The sequence below is a fragment of the Rattus rattus genome, chromosome 10 (assembly GCF_011064425.1).
Source record: "Rattus rattus isolate New Zealand chromosome 10, Rrattus_CSIRO_v1, whole genome shotgun sequence".
Lineage (NCBI taxonomy): Eukaryota > Metazoa > Chordata > Mammalia > Rodentia > Muridae > Rattus > Rattus rattus.
Window position 1 is genome coordinate 19175366 of NC_046163.1, and position 22390 is coordinate 19197755.

Sequence of the window (22390 nt, forward strand, 5' to 3'; positions counted from 1 at the left end):
TTAATGTCTGTCATTCGTAAAACTTACATCCTTCGCATACGGTTTATTTGTATGTAATAAAAATTTCATAAGGAAATTTTTTTTCTGGAAAGCGTTCTACATGCTAACTTGCTTAACATTTGCTTTGGATATACAGCTAAGAGTAGCTTTACAAAAATTCTTCCTTCAAGTAGTCCCTTTAACAGTGGGGGGGAAAAAGCCTCATCCCTAAATAGATGCTCTTCTTTCCCATTGGTCCCTTGTTTCTGATGCCTCGTGCACCCTGAACTACACAAAGAACAAAACTTCAGAGCTCAGACTATACTTGTATGCTTCAATAAATCTGCTCATTGCATAGCGAACATGTAAACTCCCAGAGAATCTATAAATGTTTACCCTAGCCTCTAAAAACGGTTGCTGAAATTTTACATAGTAATTTATTCTGATGTTTATTTTTGTTGTAATGTCGGGCTTACTATTTCATTTTCGTCCATGTGTCAACTAAATATAGTAAGTGAAAATAATCCATCAAAAGTTAAAAAAAAATAATTTCACCTCATTCTCTAGTCTGGATCTTTTTTCCCCCGGGAATAACAAATTAAAAGTCTACTACTGTCCTGCCCCTTTAAGACAGTGCTCAAAATTAATTTCAGCGGTATGTGCTTAACATAAAGTTAACTATGTTTGCATCAAATAAAATGTTTATTAATGAAAGCTATTTATCATACAGGAAACGCAGAGTCATCATTACAGAGGTGTACACTAGAGGTAACAGATGCAAATGTGCATGCAGAGCCTTCTGTTAAGAAAGGAAGTATAGACAATAATACGAAAATGACTGGCTTCATCCCTAGCCTCTCATTAAAGGGTAAAAGATATTCTCTGAATTTACAATTGGAAAAATGCCGTTAACAGGTAGGACTGATACACATTAGCAAGCAGATGAAATGGATTTTTTTTTCTTGGACTTTATTTTACAGTTATTGTGCTTGACAAATGTGTGGTATTGTTTCGGTAATGATTTTCTCCAAACGTGGGGAGGGCATGTTAATGCCGGCTTGCTCTGGTTTTAGACATGGTTTCTCTCGCTCTTTTGTTAAACCACATGAGGCTAAGCCTTCGTTGGTGTCAGACATCATAAAGAACAGGTTTTGTTAACATTCAATAAATGACACTTAAGTCTCACTCTCTCTTTCTCTCTCTCTCTCTCTCTCTCTCTCTCTCTCTCTCTCTCTTTCTTTTGGTTCAATAAACTTTTTAATGTATGATTATCATAACCTAATAGTGTCTTTGTCTTCACTGCAGTGGATTTCCGATCAAATCTTTCCCCTTCCTTTAATACTTTAGGGAATTTTCAAACGTCGGGATGTTTGGCTGTAATGCCCCAAGATTTGTTCTCCCTGAAAAAAAATCATAGTGACAATTTATTAACTACAGAGCAACTTGGCTTTTAGGGGTCTGCAATTTCTATTTAGATTTACAAACATCCACTTGTGCTCAATAGACCTGATATTAAATCTTAATCATATTTAAGTTTTCTTTTCATGCAACTACAGATCTGCTCATTTATTTTCATTCTAGAAATTGAACTGAGTCAAATCAGTGGGGCATTACTTTTATTATAAACACGAATATTTAAGAGTATTTCAAGATTGAGTCAGATTTTTATATACAATGGTGTGTGCATTTGATATGAATCAGAAGTTTGGAAACCTAAGAACTATCTGTCCGTTTGAATTTTTTTTTAATGGAGCTGCTATTTCTTAGCTTTTACACGTAGATATTGAAAACAAACTAATCCAAGTGAAACTTAAATAAAACTGATGGGAAATAAAACTCCTTAGATTCAAGATGGTTTATTCACACAAATTTAATAGGATATATCACAATTGTTTGGTCCATAAATATTTAGGGGAAATAGTTTCTATACAATGCATTTATCAATAAACAAAGGAACATGGACAATTTTGCTAGACCACTTACTGTACTATAAACACGAAGCTCAATATATAAGGTTATTGAATTTATCAACTATTTTTGAAAGAGTGCACAACTGCTTTCTATGACATGTTTGTCCCCTCTAACAGGATACACCATAAAAAGAGTTTCAGAAATAAGAGGTAAAACAGTACAAAACTAGTGAGGTGCCGAAAGGGTTAACAGTTAATTTAACAAACAACACACATAGATCCTGATTTCTCACAAACTTACTTCCAAGTTATATCATAAGGCACATAGGAGAACTGAGTTAAAGTCTGTCTACTTAATAAAGCAGACCTGTAGTACCATATATATATATTGTTCTGCCAAAGAACAAAATTTATGTGTCGATATTTTACCTGTAAAAGTGTGTTATATAAGATCTCAGCCTTACCAAGATTGTTTGGTCTGGTTAGTGGTAAATGCCCAAAATGTAAGAGAAATATGAAAGGTCAAGATTTAAGCTCCATAGAAGATGACCACACTTGCTAAATATATAATGGCGATCACACTTTTCTTCTGTTACAGTGTTAACTTCTCTTCCATCATCTTTTTTTTTTTTTTTAAAAATAAGCTACTTTCTGTGCTAATTTTCTAAAGACCCTGAGCAAGAGTTACAATAATGCACTTCAATGTGGGCAGTGAACTGTCGATAGGTAACCACACACTTATACAACCAGAAGGGCACCTTTAAAAATCTATTAAATAGCCACTTCGACCACCAGAGGAGATTTAAGGGGTGCAAAAAAGTGGACGGCATGTGCAAAGTTAGTCTTAACAATCCACTAAAGCAAGACATAGATCTTGACTTCTTCTATTGTTTTAGGAAATCCACAATCTAGTTGGTTTGTTTTTGTTTTTTGTTGTTTTTTGTTTTTTTAAACTACAACAGAAGCAGAGAGATGAACATTCACCACTGCCCAGACCGTTAAGATTTCACCTTAAATTAAAAGGAAAAGAATGCTACTGTAAACTAGGAAATATATTCAGCTTGGCATCCACAAGGCTTCTGAGTTTATCTACTTTAAGAGTCACAACTTCACATCTGTAATGTTAAAAGGATTTCAGACATGAATCAAACCTGTGCCAAAATCAAATAAAGAAAAACCAAATAATTCTCATTGTTGGTGTTAGTTTACTAAGTCGGTTTAAAAAAGAAAGGAAGAAACAAGGAAAAGACATTATTTAGAATGCCAGATACAATGTCATGGTACAGCTGAAGCCAATTAATTAATTACTAATAAATTATGCCAATAATTTTACTTCTTAAAAAATTACATTTTGCTTATTTCCATTTCTCAAGGGAAAAAAACAGAAAAGTAGAAAGAATAGTTTCAGAGACTGGATGAGTTTTCTTTTCTTTGTGTGTGTGTGTGTGTGTGTGTGTGTGTGTGTGTGTGTGTTGGGAGGTCAAAAGTATAAAATTTCAAATTTTAAAGTGTAACTTTTTAGGGACTTTAAGATTTTTGTTTTTGAAAAGCAATAAAGAGTTGGGAGGGGGGCTGTACAACTCTAACAGCAGGAAGTCACATTCCTGAGTTAGACTGCCCACCCAGCTAATCATTATTTAAAATTGATATTAATGATTTTGTTTAATTATATTCTTCACTCGAATTAGTAGTTCAAGGTAAAAAAAAAAAACCAGTAATAATATATTTGGTTTTTTTAAAAAAATTTAATATAAAAACTTTTAATTGTAAGGTTTTAAAAAAACAATTAAGTATATGGTTGCTTAATAACCTGATCACAAGAACAGGAATATAATTTGCCCATCGTAATAGCATTCTTTTTTTTCCCTTCGAGATTCTGGAAATAAGTAACATAAAATTTTAAGAGGCACTTATTAGACTGATTCAAAATCTTCCCTTACCAACTGAAAAAAAAAAACTGATTAAAGAAAAAAGGTCAAATACATCCTGGAGACCAAATTTGTTCACTTAAAAGCGACAATACTGTAAACTCATAGCCAAGGGGTGTAGATGCTACACGCCAAGCTGCTATTTTATTCCCCAAATATCTTGTGGGTTAGAAGAAGGAAAAAAAAAGTCTTGTAAATAATAAAATAATAATATTACAATAATAATAAAAAGCGGAAGAATCCTTTAAAAAAAAACAAAACCCAAAAAAAACCAAAAAAAAACAAAAACAAAAAACAAAAACAAAAACAAAAAAACCCAATGTTAGAAAAGGTTCGTTAAGGTAGTTTGTGAGGGGCTTCCGGATTCGTGGCTGTCCATGTTAGAGGTCACAGTTGTCACTACAGTGACAGTGGGATTGGTCAGGTCTGTTAAAGTGGTCGCAGTGCCGGGTGGAGTGAGAGCGCCGCTGTCTGCTGAGGGCGGGGCCGGAAGCGACGTGCCGTCAGCTTTATCAACACCCCCATTCTCCTGCCGCAAAAGGTTCCTTCTGAATTTGGCTCGTGCGTTTTGGAACCAAACCTGCAAACCAATCCCAATTGATTTCTTTATCGATTTTTTTTTAAGTTCTTTTCTCTCTTCCTTTTTTCCTCCTTTTCTTTTTTTTCCTCTATTTCTCCTTTTAGATATCATTTTCTTTTTCTTGGAAAGAAAGTGGACTTTTTTTTTTTTTACTTCTTTCAAAATAAACTAATTCCAGTAGTAGAATAGATTTATACGCTCTTAATTTACATATTCCTGAATTAAATGTGCCACTTAGGATAACTGATGCTGGAACAGAGATACCACAGAAACAAAAACATGGAGTCTAGGGGGAAATACACCATCCCTCAAAAGAATAGGGAAAACATGGTCACTAAAAGTGTCTCAAAGTAGGACTACTCACTTGAAAGGAACACCAAAAAGTTTAGGCTGTTGGCTAGTCTGTCACCTGACAAATGCTGTAAAACCATAAAATTCTTCCCAGTCACAGACCCCCAAACTTCCAGAGAGATTTTGGAGAGCAGAAAATGTCTGCTATTGGTCACTGAGGAGAGGGAGATGGCAGGTCACTCATGGCAACCCTGTATAACTTTATAGTTCTTCCCAAAAGTCTGGGGAAGCAATTCAACACCAGGAAGAACTCCGGCTTTTTAACTACGACTTGGTAAAATGGAAAAATTCCCAATCCAACTGCTCGCTGAGGTACTAACCTTATTTTTGACCTCTCAAGTGCTAGGGGTGGGCCGCCTGAATGTGGAAAGGCATGACATATGAGTAGGCTGCCGGGAGTTTGTGGATATGGGACAGTAGCTCCTTAGAAACTAGCACATTAAACCCCGCCTGAGTGAATATCTCTACAGGCAAAGCTTGTTTAAATAAAGTCAACGCCATTTATACAACAATGAGGCTTTGGAGCCCACCTCTCTGTCTGTAGGGAGAATGTGAATCCTGGATGCCTCCCTGAGTTCCCTCCAGGAAGTCCCTGTAGGAAGATAGCTAAGGAAGGAGATGACTAGGAAGCAGAATAGGAAATATCCAAGTGATTAGGGAAGAGAACTAGTCGCTGTCCGGGGGGAAGGGAGGAGATAGAAACAAAGCCAATGATGGATGTGTCTTACCTGCAAAACTCTTTTGGTCAGGCCTGTTTTTTGAGCAAGCTGTTTGAGGTCCTTGGCATCTGGGTTATGGTTGATGGCGAAGTAGGATTTCATGGTCCGAAGCTGGTGGTGCTTGAAAGAAGTTCGCATCCGTTTGGTCTTCTGGGAAGGTGGATAAGGCTGCTGGTCCCGGTCCAAATGGTCTGCCTCGTTCTCATTACAACCTGTTGCAGGAACAGGGAACAAGCAACAGCTCAGTGGAAACTTCTACACTGGCTTAGGGGACGTGACAGGCAGGGTGCATGACAATGCTGTCTTCATAAAGCAAAAGGCTGTCAACCCAGTGGTGAATGCTATCTGGACAAGAAGACAATGGCTATGGTCAGCTAACCTAGGCTATTTGGACACAGCTGGTTTATATAATGGAAAACATAAGTTAAATCCTTTCCTCTGCTTGATGCTTGGGGGAGAGGTGGGAAGTAAGAAGAAAGACAACATCAGAAGAGGGGGAGGGAGAGGAGGAAGAGGAAAAGGAAGAAGGGGAGGAGGAGGAGGAGGAGGAGGAGGAGGAGGAGGAGGAGAAACCTTTTCTGATAGTTTATGTGGATCTTCACCCAGGTGTGCACATTCACAGGGTCTTTTGAAACCACATGTTTGCCAGTTTCTTGATTCCCATGTCCTGTGTGAAGGCACTGTTCTTTATCATGATGAATATGGCAAATCAGGTTCCAAATTATCAAACAGCACAACACACACACACACACACCCACACACACACACACACACACACACACACACACACACACACACACACACACACACACACACACACACACACACACACACACAAACACACACACACACACACACACACACACACACACACACACACACACACACACACACACACACACACACACACACACACACACACACACACACACACAGACACACATACACACACACTGTCTCGCACACATACACACACACCACAGGCACACATACACACACATACACACACACACCACACACACGCACACATACATAGAACATACACACACACACACACACACACACACACACATACACCCCTAAAGAATGACCTAAACCATTTTCTTATCCTAATAGAGCTTTCTCAACCAAGGAAAAAGAACATGGTTGGAAAAAGGAAGAGACTTGAGAAAATGACCTTTTGTTGTGAATGTCTTAGAGAATCAGAAGAGCATTGTATTTGAAGAGTTCTAGCTATAACTAGTTAGCTTGGGCTATGCCAGGAAGAAAACACTTTTCCCTTGGAGTTCTTCTAATAAATATTTCTGAAGGAAAATGAGCCCAGCCTTCTCTTCCCTCATGCCTGAGGCATTCCCCATAGCTCATTGCTGAAGCAACACAGATGGTTTCTATCCAGCCTGGTCCCCTGTGCTCTGGATGCATCTAAGTCAGCCTTGAGCTGTGCCACTCACTGGTCTGACAGTGAGAGGGCAGCACCTTCTCTGCTCCTGGAAAATCCTCCTTGGCACCAGGGGCAAAATAAGTCAAACTTTAAACCAAGGGGAAAGTCTTCATCCTCAGGATGTAAACACTCCTCCTATTTAAAGCCAAGGTGAAAAACATTTAATAATACTGACTTACCTCTGTAAAAATCACGACTTTGGTTCTTTAAAACCTTATTTCATATATTTATCTGCTCTGTTGTCAGATCTGAGCATCCTGTGCTTCGATAAATTACTTAAAATCAATCTGACCATGCCGTTATGAAGGAAAAGCTTAAATTTTGAAAAGAGGGAGGCATCTCTTAATATTACCCTTCTCCTGCTTTTTGCAATGTTGTCTGCCTTCCAGGCTGTGGGTAGAATTTCTTTCAGAATTTTTCTAGCCTATCAGTATGTCTGTATATACATGTGTGCTCAGAAAGCAGCATATATACATACATATATATATATATATATATATATATATATCGTGGTAATCAACCAGGAAATCTACTTTGAAAAAAATCTCGTTTAAGTGAGAAATTGTCCCAAATAAAATAAAATGAATTATGACCTCTCTGTGCCATAAGACACAAAGGGGGAGGGGATATGGGAGAGCAGTCCTGAGTTCTCTGAGGGAAAGGATTTTATCAAATTCTCCTTTGGGTTCCCTAGGTCAAAAGCAAGGCTATGACTGAACTCAACAAGCATGAGCTGTTTGCTCACCAAGAAATTACAAGCTCTTGCTAATCCAAAGTCACATCAGTTGGAGACAGTGTCCATGTCAGATGTATACTGCTGAACTTTGAGCTTAACTTCTTAAGCCAGCCAGAATGGAAACAACATTCCCACAGCTAGCAGAGAGGACATATTTTACATGTTACCCTATTTCATCCCAGGGGGGATATGTCAACTTCAAATAGTCTGCGGAATAGCACTTTCTGATCCTCAGATGGATGGAGCAGGATCTTGTGACTATAAAAGTAGGTTATCTCCAGTAAACTGAGCCATATTTCACAGCCAGATTACAAATATACCCTCAGCAAATGGTCAAAGAGGCGCATTCCATTCATCAGAGACCTCTTCAAATGAGATATCCGCCCTAGCCTACGTGAGCAACTTTCCCTGAGCAACACATCAATGGCGACAGAGACATTAACTTGATGTTTACATAATGCACTTACTTAGTCCCCCTCTCCCAGGATAACATTTCCTAAAAATGAATATTATCCCCAACTTAGCTATCTAGCTATTCACCATTGAAATGGATCTAAGGGGAAAAAAAATAAAATAAGATTTGAGGAAATTGCTCCTCCATGTACTCTCTGTTCGGATTTGCCCATTGCAAACTCGATATAGCGGTTGAGTGCATTAGAAAAAACGTTATTGTGTTTGCTGCTACAAACCATCTCCATGCAGAAGAACTGTGCGGTTTTCCTTTCAATATATGATATCCATGTGGCTTTGTTTGCTCCTACATTATCCATCATGATAGAGAAATCTATTTTTGCCACCGTTTAAGTCAGCATATCCAAGTTGCTTGTGTTTAATGGCAAAAGCTTTATGTAAATTAGCAAGTGATCATTTCCCCTGTGGGTAAACTTTAGGGATATTTCCCCCTGAATTATAAGAACAAATAACTCTCTTTAAATCGCTTCAGATTTCCACCTGCAGCTGCACATCTGTTGTCACTAAAGTTAATGAGAGGGGCTAAACGGTTTACATTGGGTTGCTGGGGAGATGGTCACCTATCTAAAAGGAGTTTCTGTTCTGAAAGGTTCGGAACCTTCTGAGAATTAACTAATTCCTGGGAGACCACTAGGGGTCAGTGCCAGGCTAATTTAACAAGAGGAATTTTGCACATTTAGAGGAAAGAACCTCAGGAGGGAGGTTGTGAGAGGTAGCAAAAATCCAGTTTCTTCGTTAACGGTCAGCTACCCAGTGGACACGTCTATCCTAGGCTAATCCTTTCACCTCTGGAGGGTTTTACTTCAATACAGCATTCCAGATAAATTATCTATGCCTCTTTCAAAAATATCAGCCTGAGTAATTTGATTACTATGTTCAGAGAGGTGGAAACTGAGCTAGGGACATTCTCATCGAAAGGTAGCTGCCCTGTGACAAGCACTAACAAGTCTCACAGGCTGATATGAACTTATTTGGGTCCCGTTAGTGCTGTTCTTTATGAAGCTTTACACTGAAGTGGAAATAGAAAACCCAGAGCGTGCCCAAACTCATGGGCTTTGCATGTAGGGGACTTGTGTGTTCTATATTTTCACGTCTTCAACTTGCTCATCCACACACCCCTGCTCCACCTCCATCGACTGTGTGACAAGGTACCATTGGAGTCACACGAACTTTTTGTAAATGGAGGTGATTGGGGTTAGATTACTTTAAACCAGTTCCTCCAGGCTCTCTTCACCTAATCTTAAAGAAACGTGTGCTGTTTGCTCATGCCTCTGGGAGTACCCAGGTAAGGGAGCGCATGTTGAGGAGCTGTAGTGGGTTAAACAGCCTGGGCCACTTTTTGGCTCCTGGAATAGGACAAGTTACTCAAAGACTGAGCAGCCCTAAGGAGCAAACTAAGAATCCACAACAGATTTTTTTTTTTTTGCCTGCTCTATTTGTCTTCAGAAAAGTAAAAACCAAGTGAAGCTAAAGTCTATTATTTTGAAAGCTTCTTGGGTCTGTCTAACGTAATGTAGATCCAAGGGAAAACCAAATTTAGCTAATTAGATTAAATGAAACAAGCAAACAGCCCAGCTCACTCCCAGTTTCACTAGAAATCCCCACCCCTCTGGAGGGCCCTCTCTCCCTACTAGTTGTCTAAAACCCTGTTTCCCTCCTCCCTTCCCTCCGACTTTCTGGTCCCTCCTCTCCTCTCCTCTCCTCCCTCCCCCTCCCTCCCTCCCTCCCTCCTCTCCTCCCCAGTAGCATGGTCAGATCTTAGTAAGTGGCTGGAACTTTCAATGTCATCTTCTATTAATAAAGAACAATTAGTGTCCTGGTTGTCTTCCCTTGGGTACCATGCATCAGAGAATATGGGATGTGTCCTGGGCAATTGGACCCTAGGCAAAGCTCTACCCCAGCTTAGCAGGGGTCCCCAGACCAGGGCGTAGCCAGGCACAGCCACTAACACCCTTGGCCAACCCCTGGGCTTAGCTTGCTGCCCCATGCTTAGCCTCTAAGTTGGCCCCTTTCCCTTGGTCCAGCCACTGCCCAGATGTGAACTCACTAGAGAGAGATGCAGCCTCCTTGAGCTACGGGTTCCTTTTCTCTGAGGTGTCATCTCTCTGTGCCATCCCAAAATGAATTCCTTTAAGTTGGGAAGAGAATCCCAGGACACAACCTAGCTTAATGAACGCACCTGCTCAGGACACCTGAGAAAGAGGAAGCCAGAGTGGGGCTCTCAGTTCAGATGTTCACAGTGTCTGTGACCTCAGGCAGATCGCTTAACTAGGATATTGTCCCACTATCTTCAAGCTACAAGTCACACGCCACACCAGACATTGAAAACTGGAAGATGATAAGTAACAGATACTCACAGCTAGTATGTCACTTTTAGTAGCCCAAGTCCCCTGTGTGCTGAGTTCCCAAATAGGTTTGGGCCAGGGCATGGGAAATCAGAGCAGTCAAGTTCCTTGGGTTTCCCCAAACCAACCTGGTTTCCTTTCCCTTTGCACTTACTCTGAATAAGAAGCTCAGGTCTTCAGGGTCTGCCAGCATCCTGACCTCGAAGACTTGAGGTGGGGACAGGCTATCAACAATAAGTAGCCTCACTTTTTTTGTGAGGCAAATTGATAAAAGATAGGTGTATCTTCCAAAGCAAGGGCGTCTTAGGGACTGCTGTCTTTACTCTGCTTCGAATTGGGAGAAGACTGGCAAAGGTCACACAGCAGCCTGAGAGAACATTAAGTCACCCCAGTGGGCTTGACCTAGAGGTTCCTCTGGCTATCGGAGGTCTAGATGACCTGATGATCTATCAGGCCGAGAGTGAGGAGGTTAGATGAGTAGCTGAGCCTTCAGAGGCACAGCTTTGCAAAGTGAGTCCCACCCTACAGTTGCTCATTGCCAAGATCAGAGATTCAATTTTTCAATACCCTTGCCAACTATGTTGCTGATTAACTTCGGGCTGGTGACCACAGCCTCTGCCCCCTCTAGACAGAGTGGAGCTGGGCTCTGAAGTCTTTTCTTTTCCCCCCATTAACTATTTAGGAAAACCTCCTCCAGGATCTATAATTTGGCTCCAACAAAGGAATTGCCCTGGGGCTGTTTTGCTCCAACCGAGAGCCAGAAACTAATGGGCTCATTAACTAATGGGCAACGAGGATTTGGCTTTGCCTGTTTGGGGGAAGTCACTTGGGCCTCAAGGTTATAAAGCACCACAAGCTCACTAACCAATAACCCATCCTCTCTCCCCTCCCATCTCCTTTACTTCTTTCTCTTCTTCAGACTGAAAGGGGGTTGTGTTGAGAACAGGTTCTGGTCTTGGAGCAGAACCTGCACTGCCAAATCGTCCTCCAGCAATGTGAGATCTGAGCTGAGTGGGTAAAGTTAAGAGGCCCACCTGAGTTGTAATTCACGATGTCCACTCCCAGAGCTGGGCTCTTCCGCTTCCGGGGCCGCCCCTTCTGCACTGTGCCAGTGCCATTGAAGTAAGGCAGAGCTAAGCCGCCGCTCTTGGCCGCCAGCTCCGTGTAGCTCAGCTGAGGTGGATATTCCCCTTGCAAGAGGGTCTCAAAGTGTGCGCGGCAGTATACCAGGCTGTCCTTCATACCGAAATGGTCGCCCGTGGTCAAGGTCTTGTTGCAAGTGGAGCAAGTGAAGCAGCTCAGATGGTAGACAGAGTCTCGGGCGCGCATGACCATCTCCGAGGCGGAAATGCCAAGGTGGCAGCGGGCACATCTCTGCACAGAGAACCTTCTGGAAGCAAACAGGAGAATCAGGGAGCCAGCTGGTACAAGGAGGCCCTAACTCCCATTCGCAGCACCAGGGCATAGTCTACAGGGGCAAGGGACTAGCTAGGGAGTTCTGGCTGAGGACCTCTTTGAATATCGGCTTTCCTTGCTCAATGACCTCTGGTCCTAGTGAATCCGTACATTAAAGTCCGAAGAACCAGGAACTGTGCTTCTATTTCTTTCTTTCTTTTTTTTTTTTAAAGCAAACAAACGAAATTCTGAACTGGTCAATTCACAGCGCTCTTGAAAGAATATTAAATTGCAATGCCAAATGAAAAACCCTGATCTTACTAATGACAAAATAGTATTGAATGTGCCTGTCATCCCAGAAAGAAAAAAAAAAAAAAAGCAAAAAACCGGTAATTCTGCTAAGAAAAAGCTATCCTTTTAGCACCCCCCCTGCTTCTGCTTAGAGGGAAGCCAGATAACTTCCACAGACACAAACATTTCCCAACCTGGGATTTTTGTTTTGTCTTTTTGTTTGTTTGCTTGTTTGCTTGTTTTTTGTTTTGTTTTTGTTTTTTTTGCTTGTTTGTTTATTGGTTGGTTTCTTTTTGTTCATTTGTATGTTCGGGTTTTTTTTTTTTTTTGGTTGTTTGTTTCTTTTGTTTTGCTTTCTTTTTGTTTATTTGGCTGTTCGTTTGGTTGGTTGTTGGTTGGTTGGTTTTGTTTCCTTCGATCTGGTTCTGACTAGCCATTTCCCGAGCAGTGGCCTCTGTGACTTTTTCATAGCCATTATAGGACCTTTGTCATCCACCTGGTTGCTGCTGCCTGGGCCAACAGGGGGTAAGTTGACCAGTTCATTTTAAAAGGGGCCAACAAAACAGAACAACAGCAGCAGCAGCAAAAACAGCAGCAAAACCTTCTCTTGGTTACCTGATACCTGTCCATTTACTCTTCTCCCAGATTTTTCCAGGGGAGCTGTGAAGAACTGAGAACCCTGATGAATCTCACTAGACCCTGTGATCCTTCTCATCCATCCTCACCAGTGGGGTATACACGGTTTTAAGGCAATTTCCCCATTTCAGAAAAACAAAAACAAATACAAATACAACAAACAAACAAACAAAAAACCCCTGCACCCTGAATGAGCCAAAAATGGAGGGCAGCGAGCGAACTCCGGATTCCGCAGTGCTCTATCGGGTCAGAGGAGTAAGTAAATGGGCAGGGGGTGGGGGTTTGGGGGGTACCTGTAGTAATCCTCCTTGCAGTAAATGCTACCGTCCTTGGCAAAGCAGGTGAGCTCCGATTCCAGGGCCAGCTTACATTCACAGCACTTCAGGCACCTAAGGTGCCACTGTTTGTCCACAGCCAGCAGATAGTACCTGTCGGAGATCTTACCCCCGCAGCCGGCGCACAGAGCAGGCTTCTCGGGGCTGAGCGGGGGCATACCCTGTGAAATAAGAACAAGACTGAGAGGGGATTCCGGGCGTTGCCGCACAACCCGGGACGTCTTGGCAGAACAAATCCCCAGGGCTAAACCGAGCGCATCGCTGCAAGGGCCACAGCACACAAAAGCAAAAAGTGAGGGAAACATTTGCAACTTCTCCCTTCTCTACGTCCAGTTTCCTTTCCTAGCATCCCGAGCCCCCTAGTCCGGTGACTCTAAAAACACCTCGATGTCTTGAGCTTGCTAAGAGTCTACAGGATGTTTTGATGGGCGGTCCAGAAGTAGAATAAGGTTAAAATGTGTGACTTTCGAACAATACACAATATAAAAAAAAAAAAAACAAAACAGAAACTGTTGTTGAGAACTACAATTCTGAAGTATGTGGATCTTTTTTTACACAAACAGTACTATAATTCTACTTTTTCTAATGTTTATAGGCGGAATAATTTGGCAGACGTTGTGGTTCGGACATTACTTAGCAGATCTTGCTGTACTCTCCGTTCAAGGCCGGCGCCCTATCCCTGGTGAGAAAGTGAAGATCCTATCCTGAAAGAAGGACCCGCATCCATTCTTTTCTGTACACTGGCTCTTTTCTCGGGCCAGCATAAACAGCACAGATAATTATCTTGAAATTTTGATTCCCGAACTAAGACCTAGGTCACAAATGAAGCTAGCTAAGGCGGTAAAACTCACTCTGAGGATTCCAGTCGGGATGTTTTAAAATAAAACAGCGGTTAAAAGTAAAAAGAAGCTCACCACTGGACCCTTTCCTCAGACTAGCATAAATAGTTTTCCCCTATTACATTTTGGCGACATGGAAAGGATAAATTTCGCCGCTTACTCGGATATTGGGTTCTCATCGAATTAATTGTACAAATGGCGATAGTGGGCTATTTTAACCCAAAACCTCGCTGATTGTCTAGCGGTCAGTTTGAGCTACAGTCCCCGCTGTGATGCAGAGTCTACACAGCACTCTTGCCCTGCCCGGAATCATCTCTGCGGACTTCTGTAGGTTTTTTTTCCTCTCCCGTCGGTAAGTGGAAAGGGGACACGTTTGGGTTACTAGTACTTTCACAAAGACATAACTGCTGTTTCGCGAAGAGAAACAGCAATGGTTGACTACATCTCTTGAGGTTGTAGAGTTCATGTTCTTGATTTTAGACTAGGGAGCCGCTCCTTCGCGTTTTATTCGATTTCCCCGTATCCAATGCACCCGCCCCGTAAGGAAGAGAAACTCAGTTTTGTGACCAGGGAAGCTGAAGAGGCATGCACAGCCCCTAACAATCTCTGGTGAGCTCCGGGAGTCTGAAGACCTGGAAACGGACCAGCGCTTTGGGTTCTACTCTGAAGGTCTGCTTTTTATCCCAGAGATTGGGAATCCCACGGCTCCAGCCTGTCACGGACGCAGTGCTGGCAAGTGGTCCCCTATTACCTGCACCAAGGCTTGCCCTGGGGGCGGTGGATCGGGCCTGGCGGCCAAGTCGCGAGAGACTGGAGTTTGTGGCTGTTGGGGAGCACGCCCGCTCCTTCCAAGACCGGCTGCCCTATCGGCCGGCGATCAGCTGCTATACAAAGACTGGAGAGCTCAGGACTGCAACATCCTAGACACCTCGATTCGGAAAGGGAACCTTGCCTAGCAAGCACGCCTGCGGGGAAAACCTAGCGAGCATCCCTAGGCAAACGTCCCCGGGACCCGCCATCCCCAACCTGGGCGGGCCGGAGATTCGCAGTTTTCCCAGCGCTGCGCCCGGGCTGGTCCTTACCGCGTCGCGGCCGTTGAGCTGAGTGCCTTTGGCCAGGCGGGACTCGGTCTTGGATCTGCGCTCCATTTCCTCCATGATACCTTGGATGTGGCCTCCGGAGATTCCGTGGAAGAGCATGGCTGGGGGGCGGAAAGGACACGAATTGTTTTCGGCTCGGCACCCCACTATTTCCATAAACACACGCCTGGGGCTCTCAGTTCATTCGAGTGAAGAAGCAAAGGCGACCGCACAGGGCTGCGCGGTGGAGAAGCGTAGAAACGCGTGGGGACAGGGACAGGAGAGAAAAGAAGAAAACGACAGAGTAGAAATAGCTCTACTTGGGAGGGAAAAGACTGGGGCAAAAGAACAACGGGGAAGGAGGAGGAGGTGGGGGGGGAGTCCAGCGTTTTCCAGAAGATGTGCAGAAAACAAACAAACGCGGACAGAGGGGAAAGCAGGCGAATCTTACTGCAGTGAGAGATCGAGTTACTAATGGGAAACAACTGCAGAGGGGGGTTGAAGTGGGGGGAGGAAAACAAAATCTAAGGAAGAAAGAAAAATAGTTTTGAACACAAAGAAAGAAAACGAAGTGCTATATTCAGCGGTCCCCGGCTGCCTGCAAGTTCCCAGTGCCTGTAGGTTGCGTTGGGGACTGCTCCAGCCAGAGCTGTGTCCAATTTGTTAAGAGACTAAAGCCAGCCCATTTTTGATAATTTAGTAGGAGGAGTCCTCTCCCTGGAGCTGCCACGGATTTTTATTCAGACAACAAAGACCTGTCATACCTCCTCTCAACCCCCTGGTGATGGGCAAGCAGGGACAAACATTACAAAGGGGTGGGGGACTTGGGGGGGAGTCAGAAGGAGGGGGCCTTTACTCCCTTCCCACACGCGCGCCTGCACACACACACACACACACACACACACACACACACACACCCTCAAGCACATATCCTTCCAAGAGTTCCCAACAGTCATGTTTTAAAGCCGTAAAGGAGCCCTTATTGTCCGCATCCTGGATGGAGCAGAAGACAGGGCCAGCCTCATTTGATCCTAGTTCATCTGACCCCAGCCAGAGGCGCACAGAAGATCCACTCCAAACCTTAAGGTTCCTTCTCATCTACAGACCTTTTTAAATCCCCATTTTTCAAGGCTGTCACCAGAAATGTAGAACGTCCCCCCCTCTCCGCGCGCGCAGACTTTGAAGCACTCCATAGAAACGATACTTTTAATGCGTGCTCCCTTCCTCCCCATCTCTGCTTAACTTACTTATTAAAAACACTCTTCCGACAGTTGTCTGCTAGCCTAACCTTCCCGAGGGCAGGCAGTGCCACCACGCTCCGAGATGTCCACCAAAGTAAAAAGGGGGCGTGGAGAGCCTACTTTTCTGAGTAATACTTTGGGATACATACATATATATATATATATATATATATATCTCCATCCCAATAAATATATCCATATATATGTATATGTATATGTATATATTATTTCGAGTGTAAAGGCCAGGCCAGGACATGGTTTTGTAGACCTGTATGCTAAACAGAACCTTAGCCCGAGGAGTGGGTTACTCTTTTACCTAATTCTAGATTGAAGGTAACTCTTGGAGATTCTAACGTCCCCTTTGGAATTTGTCAACGTTCACGGGTCTTGGGTGAGCTGGATTCCCGCCTGAGGTAGGACGACCAGGCAATAGCCGCTAGTGGTCCGCACACTTCGGAGGGTGTGAAAGAGGCTCCGGGTGGAGGCGGGGAAGTGAGAACTAACAGGCAGGATGGCAGACTGCTCCTCACAAGAGATGGTATTGTTCTGTTGCCCTCTGTTCTTGTTAGCTCGGCCCTTCCCCTCCCTCTGGACCCATTAAAAAGCGTCCACAGTACCACAGGACTCTGATATTGTGGATTCACTGGGGGGGGGGGGAATCCTAGGATCGTGATGCGAGGAACAGCGACAGGAACTTAATCCGAAAGGGAAGAAAGACTGCTCCCGCTCCTTTCTCCCTGCTCGCCACTCGTTTCACCACCACTCTGCGGCCTTGCGGGGAGCAAGCCAAGCCAAAGCAGCACCCCGCAGCACCGCCGCTTCTCTCCACCCAGGCAGCTCCAAGTGGAACTTTAGCCCAATCTGAAAGAAAGGCTGAGAAGAAGAAACTGGAAAAGAGGGTTAGCGAAGGAAAGGAAGAAAGGGGAGAATAAAGGAACCGGGTGAACGATAGGGGACTTGGGAAGGACGGAGGGAAGGAAGGACAGGAAAGGAAGAGACGGAGAAGGATTGACTAGAAAAAAACAACCCACAGTGCAGCAGCCTAACTTCCTGTCCCAAAGCTTTGCTTTCTGAGGTTCCTGGGGTCGCGTCTTCGTGAAACTCAAGTCTCCACTATTTCCTCACCTTTCCCCTCCTCCGGGTCAAAATAATGTTATTTGCAGAGTGGACGCTTTTAGGGTCCTCTGGGTGCCAGAATACAGCTCATAAAACACAATTTCACACAAAAAAATGAAGCCAATCAAGTGAACTAAGCTGGACCCCCCCCCCAATTTTGGCAGCCCTACCTGACAGCAGGACGGCTATTTACTGTAAGTAATGTAATTAGCCCCTTTGGATGGAAATCAATGAGCTCTCTAAACCCACGTGCACACAGGAAGGGCCCCAAGGAGGGGCTGGGTCAGGGGCCCTTTCAGAGACAGCAGGTCTGCTCACAAAGGGGCAGATTTCCTTCATACAAGTCAGTAGTTAAACTGACTCAGAGCCCAAGGAGGAGGAGAAGAAGGAGGGGTCTACCCAAAGAAGTAGTCAATTAACCCAAGGAGGCTAGAAGTACAAAGTAAATATTGGACTGTAGTCCGCTCTACCTAAACACTCCCCCACTTTCAAATAGAAGTGTTTGGAATTGACCTTGGATGTTGGATGTTGCTCTGTCCAGCAAGAGCATTAAAAAAAAAAAAAGACTGCATAAAGGAAAACTGAAAAACATCTCTCAGAAAAAAGTTATAACTTTAGGCCAAGCACAGACATCTTATAAGCCTGCATTCATTCATTCATTCTTTCATTCATCCAATCTGTTTTCTCTACACATATCTTTAAATTGCCTGTAAGTGCAAGCATTGTAGAGTATGTCCTGCAATCCTGATCCTAGCTGAAAGCTACCTAGGACTGTGCTTTCTTATAAAACTCCAGTAACACATTCCAGGGCCAACAGGGATTGGCCACTCCCATAAAGAAGCCAAAAGCCAAGATTTTTTTTCCCTTGCTATGAGGATGCAGGAAGTCTTTGGAAAGGTGGGAATGAGGCAGGGGTCTAGTGGACTTTGGGAGGTCCTAGTTAGTTCTAGGGAAATAGCTCCTCATAGGTCCAGCCCCGTCTTCTCTTACAGTTCCTCAAAAAGAAGTCCTACTGGAGTAGAGGTGTTAGATGGCCCGAGAAGTAGGTGCGTCACACAGAGTACGCTACCTTTTTGACTAGGAACCCGAAGAGACTGGTAAAGAACCCTCTTACCTGCTTTTCTTCTTTTAAAGGGCTCTCCAGTGCTTTAAATAGGGAAAGCATCCTGGGAAGCTTTGCCAAGTAAAAACACTCCTTTCACCCAGGAAGTGTTTCTCTTCCTCCCAATTCCAGACTGAATGGGTGGCTCACGTTCCATGGAAACTAGAGCACTAGAACTTCAATTCCAGAGACTACGACTTCACCTCGGGACAGGTGCACACAGTGGGGACTGCATGGCCTGCATTTGCAGTAGGATCTGGAGTCTTCTTTCCAAACCCAAAATATTAGAGGTAGTGGGACAGAATCCTGGCCTCCTCCCCCTAGGATAGGGAAGAGCTACTGTACTCTTTTTCTGTTCTGTGGCTATCCATAGGGCTATTGTTAGAACTCTCACTAAAGTGGAAGTCTGGATGCTAATGAAATAGAAGGTTTTATATTTAGTGTACCAGATTACAGCATTTTCACAAGGGCATAGGAAGAAAGGATGAAGGCTTATTATTTAGGCTCAGGCAGTCCCACCTGGGCAAAGGTCCCTGGCTTAGTTGACTCCTTGGGGAATGGAGGGTAGAAGAGGAAAAGTAGAGATGCCCTAGTTTGCTCCAATGGCTGTATGACTTTAGACCCTAGAGAGGAAAATAACCCAGCAAGTGCTTGTTATTTAACTGTAAGAGACTCCAGGTCTTTTTGACCTGAGTTTTGGTAGCCCTGATCCAATGCTTGCAGATTTGGCCATTATGGTTCCTTTCCTTCATATCCTAAGAATAGTGCTGTTGGAAAGGTGAAGCTATGGAGATCTTGCCTAGGTGCTGGCATGTGGGAGTATCCAAACAGCCAAGAAAAGTCAGAGGTGTTATGAAGCTAGGAGCCCTGCTTTCACTGGTGATGCCAACTGGCCTTGGAAGATAGGGCTGCTCCCTGTTAGAGGTGAGCAGATGGCCAGCTCTGGACAGCTTTCTATGAGTAAACCTTCTTCGGAATGATACTGGCAGGTCCAGTCTGCTTCTGCATCACAGAGCACCTCCGATTCCTTCCTAAGAGCAAAGTTTTCCTCTAGACATGCAAGTGAGCCTTCAGAGTTATGGCCGCAGGAGCCTGTAAGATGCTACTCTCCCGGCAGACCCAGGCCGCAGTCCAGCTGCACTCACACTGTTGCCTGCTGTTCTCTGGGACAGATGTCTATGCGGGTTAGGGACAAGCAAGTCTATGCCCTGTTAGTGCACGAACACCTGCGACCACAGAGGCCCATGACAACTGCTTGCTGTCTTCAAATCCCCGTTCTTGAATCCTGACCCCACCTCCACCCCCAACAAGGCTCCCACCCAGTCTAGAATACCCGAAAATTTGAAGCTCTTTTTCCTGTGACTTACTGTGCCTTCAGAGTCCCAAAACAAACAGGAAATTGTACGCAGGACAATGGATTAGTGTTGAACAACAAAACAAAATGAGAATAAAATAAGTTGCCATTCAAGCCCTATAAGGAACTTGCTTTCCGAAGCTCCACCAAGGGTCACAAGTCCCTCATGACTGCTCTTTCTTCAGGTCCAATGATACCCTGATCTCTGCCTAGAGTCCTGACCCTGGTCTCGAAGGAAAGTCAATGGCATTGAAGAAAAGAGCCAAAACGCGGAGTAGGGGAAAGGGGCAAGTTTCGGGAAGCCGAAATCTTTTCTAGCTTCCAAAGCATAGCTTAATTTTAAGACAAATACGGACCTTCCACTCAGTAAAGACATGGTCATGGAAGCATACTGGGACACACACACACACACACACACACACACACACACACAAAATCCCCCCCCCACCTCTCTCTCTCCATTCTTATCTGGAACACACGCCCAAGAAAACGTTGGCAAGGAAAATACTGAGGAAACTGCACCAAACTCACCTGCCTCTAGAGTGGTGCCGTTCAGCATTCTCTTTGCAAGAGTAGCGGACCGCGCAGTGAAATGCGGTTGTGCTGTTAGAGAAAGAAAACCTGGTGTGTCAGCTAGACATTACCGCCGGGGAACCAAGAACCTTCTCCCCTTGGCTGGGCCAGACTGTTAAGATTTGGGGACCCAGGCGGTTATAGCCTAACTGACTCTTCCTTCCAGAGGTCCAGGGACACCCCGGACTAGAAGCGCCTCTCCCCCACCCTCCACATCCCCGGGGAAGAAAAGCACACCCCACCACAACCTAACGGGATGTTACCTTGATGTCTCTCGTCTTGGTGTCAGGCGTTCTTCTCAAGAATTTGGTTCTTGGAGAGGAGGTGGCCAGAGGTGGTGGTCAGGGGTTTGGGCCAATCCCCACTTCTCACTCGGTTAATCAAATAAATAAGCCAGTGAATAAACTTAAGCGTCTCTCTCTCTCTCTCTCTCTCTCTCTCTCTCTCTCTCTCTCTCTCTCTCTCTCTCTCTCTCTCTCCCCCCCTCCCTCTCCCCCCCCCTCCCTCCCTCCCTCCCTCCTTCCCTCCCTCTCTCCCTCCCTCCGCTCCTCCCTTCTCTTCCCAGTATTGACCTGAATCTCTCACCTCTGACCTTCAGCCTCCTCCACCTGTCTTTTATTTTCTGTTTATGCTTTCTCAAATCGGAAAAGGCGGGGGTGGGGGTGGCAGAGGGCTCAGCCTCCGGCCAGTGCCCCGTCACCCGTTCTGAGGCCACGCTCAGCCCTGCCAGCCTCTCAATAATCCAAGGAGGTGTTAATGGAAGACTTGGCGGCAAGGGAACCTCATAAAGCCACGAGCATCCCGAGGCTTGGGCGCAGCCGGGGTGGGGAGTGGGAGGGGAGCTGGAGCCCCGCAGTGCACCCTGGGCTCCCGGACCCCTAGCCTGCCTTTGCCATGCTGAAGCTGGTACCTAAAAGATGCTGCCACCAGCTGGTGCCCGTTACATAGACGGTGAATGGTGGTGGCTCCTGGGGAAAATGGGCTAAGCTATTGATTGCTCACACACCATCCCCGCCTTCCTCTCCTTTTGCTTCACTCAGTGTGGGTGCTCCGAAGCCAGGCGTTAGAAACCCAGCAAGTTGAAGAGCATTCTGCTCCGGATGGCGGCCTTTGAGATCGGTCCGCGAGGGAGCCCAAGACACCTGTCCCTCTTGGGTCCTTGAGCAAGGGCTGAAACTAACCTTTTAGAAGGAAACCTACACTCAAACCCGCGTAGATGGCTATCGCAGAGATGCTTGGGGACCCGGGACCAAACGAGGCCCCTGTTACCTGGTCTCAGGTTCCACTGGGACTGCGTAGCCCCGGGTTCCCACGAGCCGCTAGGAAGTGGAGGAGACTCGGAAGCCAGACCTCTGGCCAATTATTTACCCCACTCCCCACCCAGGGCACCCCTCGCAGTCGGGGATGGGGAGGCGGGGGATTAGCCTGGGCTCCCGCGCCTGTGGTGAAGGAGGTGTGAGCAGAGAGATTGGCAGCTCCCGAACACCGGTCAGCGCCGGCGCCGCCCTCCCCCACTCGTCTGCTCTCCAAAGCCTCGCGGTCTTAGCGGCTCCTTGACTTGGCATGGGCCGAGGACTGGATGGGCTAAAGGCATTCGTGTGCCTCGAAGCCACAGCAAAAACCACGGAATTGTGCGGGGATGGAAGCCAGCCAGTCCCAAAAGCTCTCCACAGTTTGGAGGCTTTAAGGGACAGCTCGGGAATGGCGAATCGAAGCCCCCCACTCCCATCCCCCAACGCGTGCTCACTCTGCATCTTGCGCTGCTGAAGGTCGCTCGGAGACCTAGGGACTGAGCCTCCGGTTCCACTGGACTTCGTGAACTAGTCTCTTCGGCCAACCAGGCTTTCCCAGGATCACCCTGGGCTGTTCAGCTTGTTTTTTCTATTGTACCCTCCTGGAGGAAACGAGACTCTTGGGTTCAGCCTTTATGCTAATCATTGAACGAACACTAGGAACTCTTAGAAGTTCT

The 22390-nt window shown here is 45.1% G+C and overlaps 1 protein-coding gene across 5 annotated transcripts; it reads right to left on the reverse strand.

Moving 5' to 3' along the window:
* Positions 1–662: 662 nt before the first annotated feature.
* Lhx9 (LIM homeobox 9) lies at positions 663–20856 on the reverse strand. Of its 5 annotated transcripts, none has more exons than XM_032915572.1 (7): positions 20685–20856; positions 20380–20451; positions 15039–15157; positions 13076–13278; positions 11495–11850; positions 5477–5679; positions 663–1379 (listed from the first exon to the last, which is right to left on the reverse strand). In XM_032915572.1, exons 2-7 carry the CDS (start codon positions 20405–20407, stop codon positions 1323–1325), a joined length of 966 nt encoding a protein of 321 aa, XP_032771463.1. In that variant the 5' UTR covers positions 20408–20451; positions 20685–20856; the 3' UTR covers positions 663–1322. The 5 variants fall into 5 exon arrangements, with proteins under 5 accessions (XP_032771463.1, XP_032771462.1, XP_032771461.1 ...); XM_032915570.1 differs by lacking the exon at positions 663–1379 and adding an exon at positions 2817–4397; XM_032915571.1 differs by lacking the exons at positions 20380–20451; positions 20685–20856 and having other exon boundaries at positions 15039–15284.
* Positions 20857–22390: the final 1534 nt, after the last annotated feature.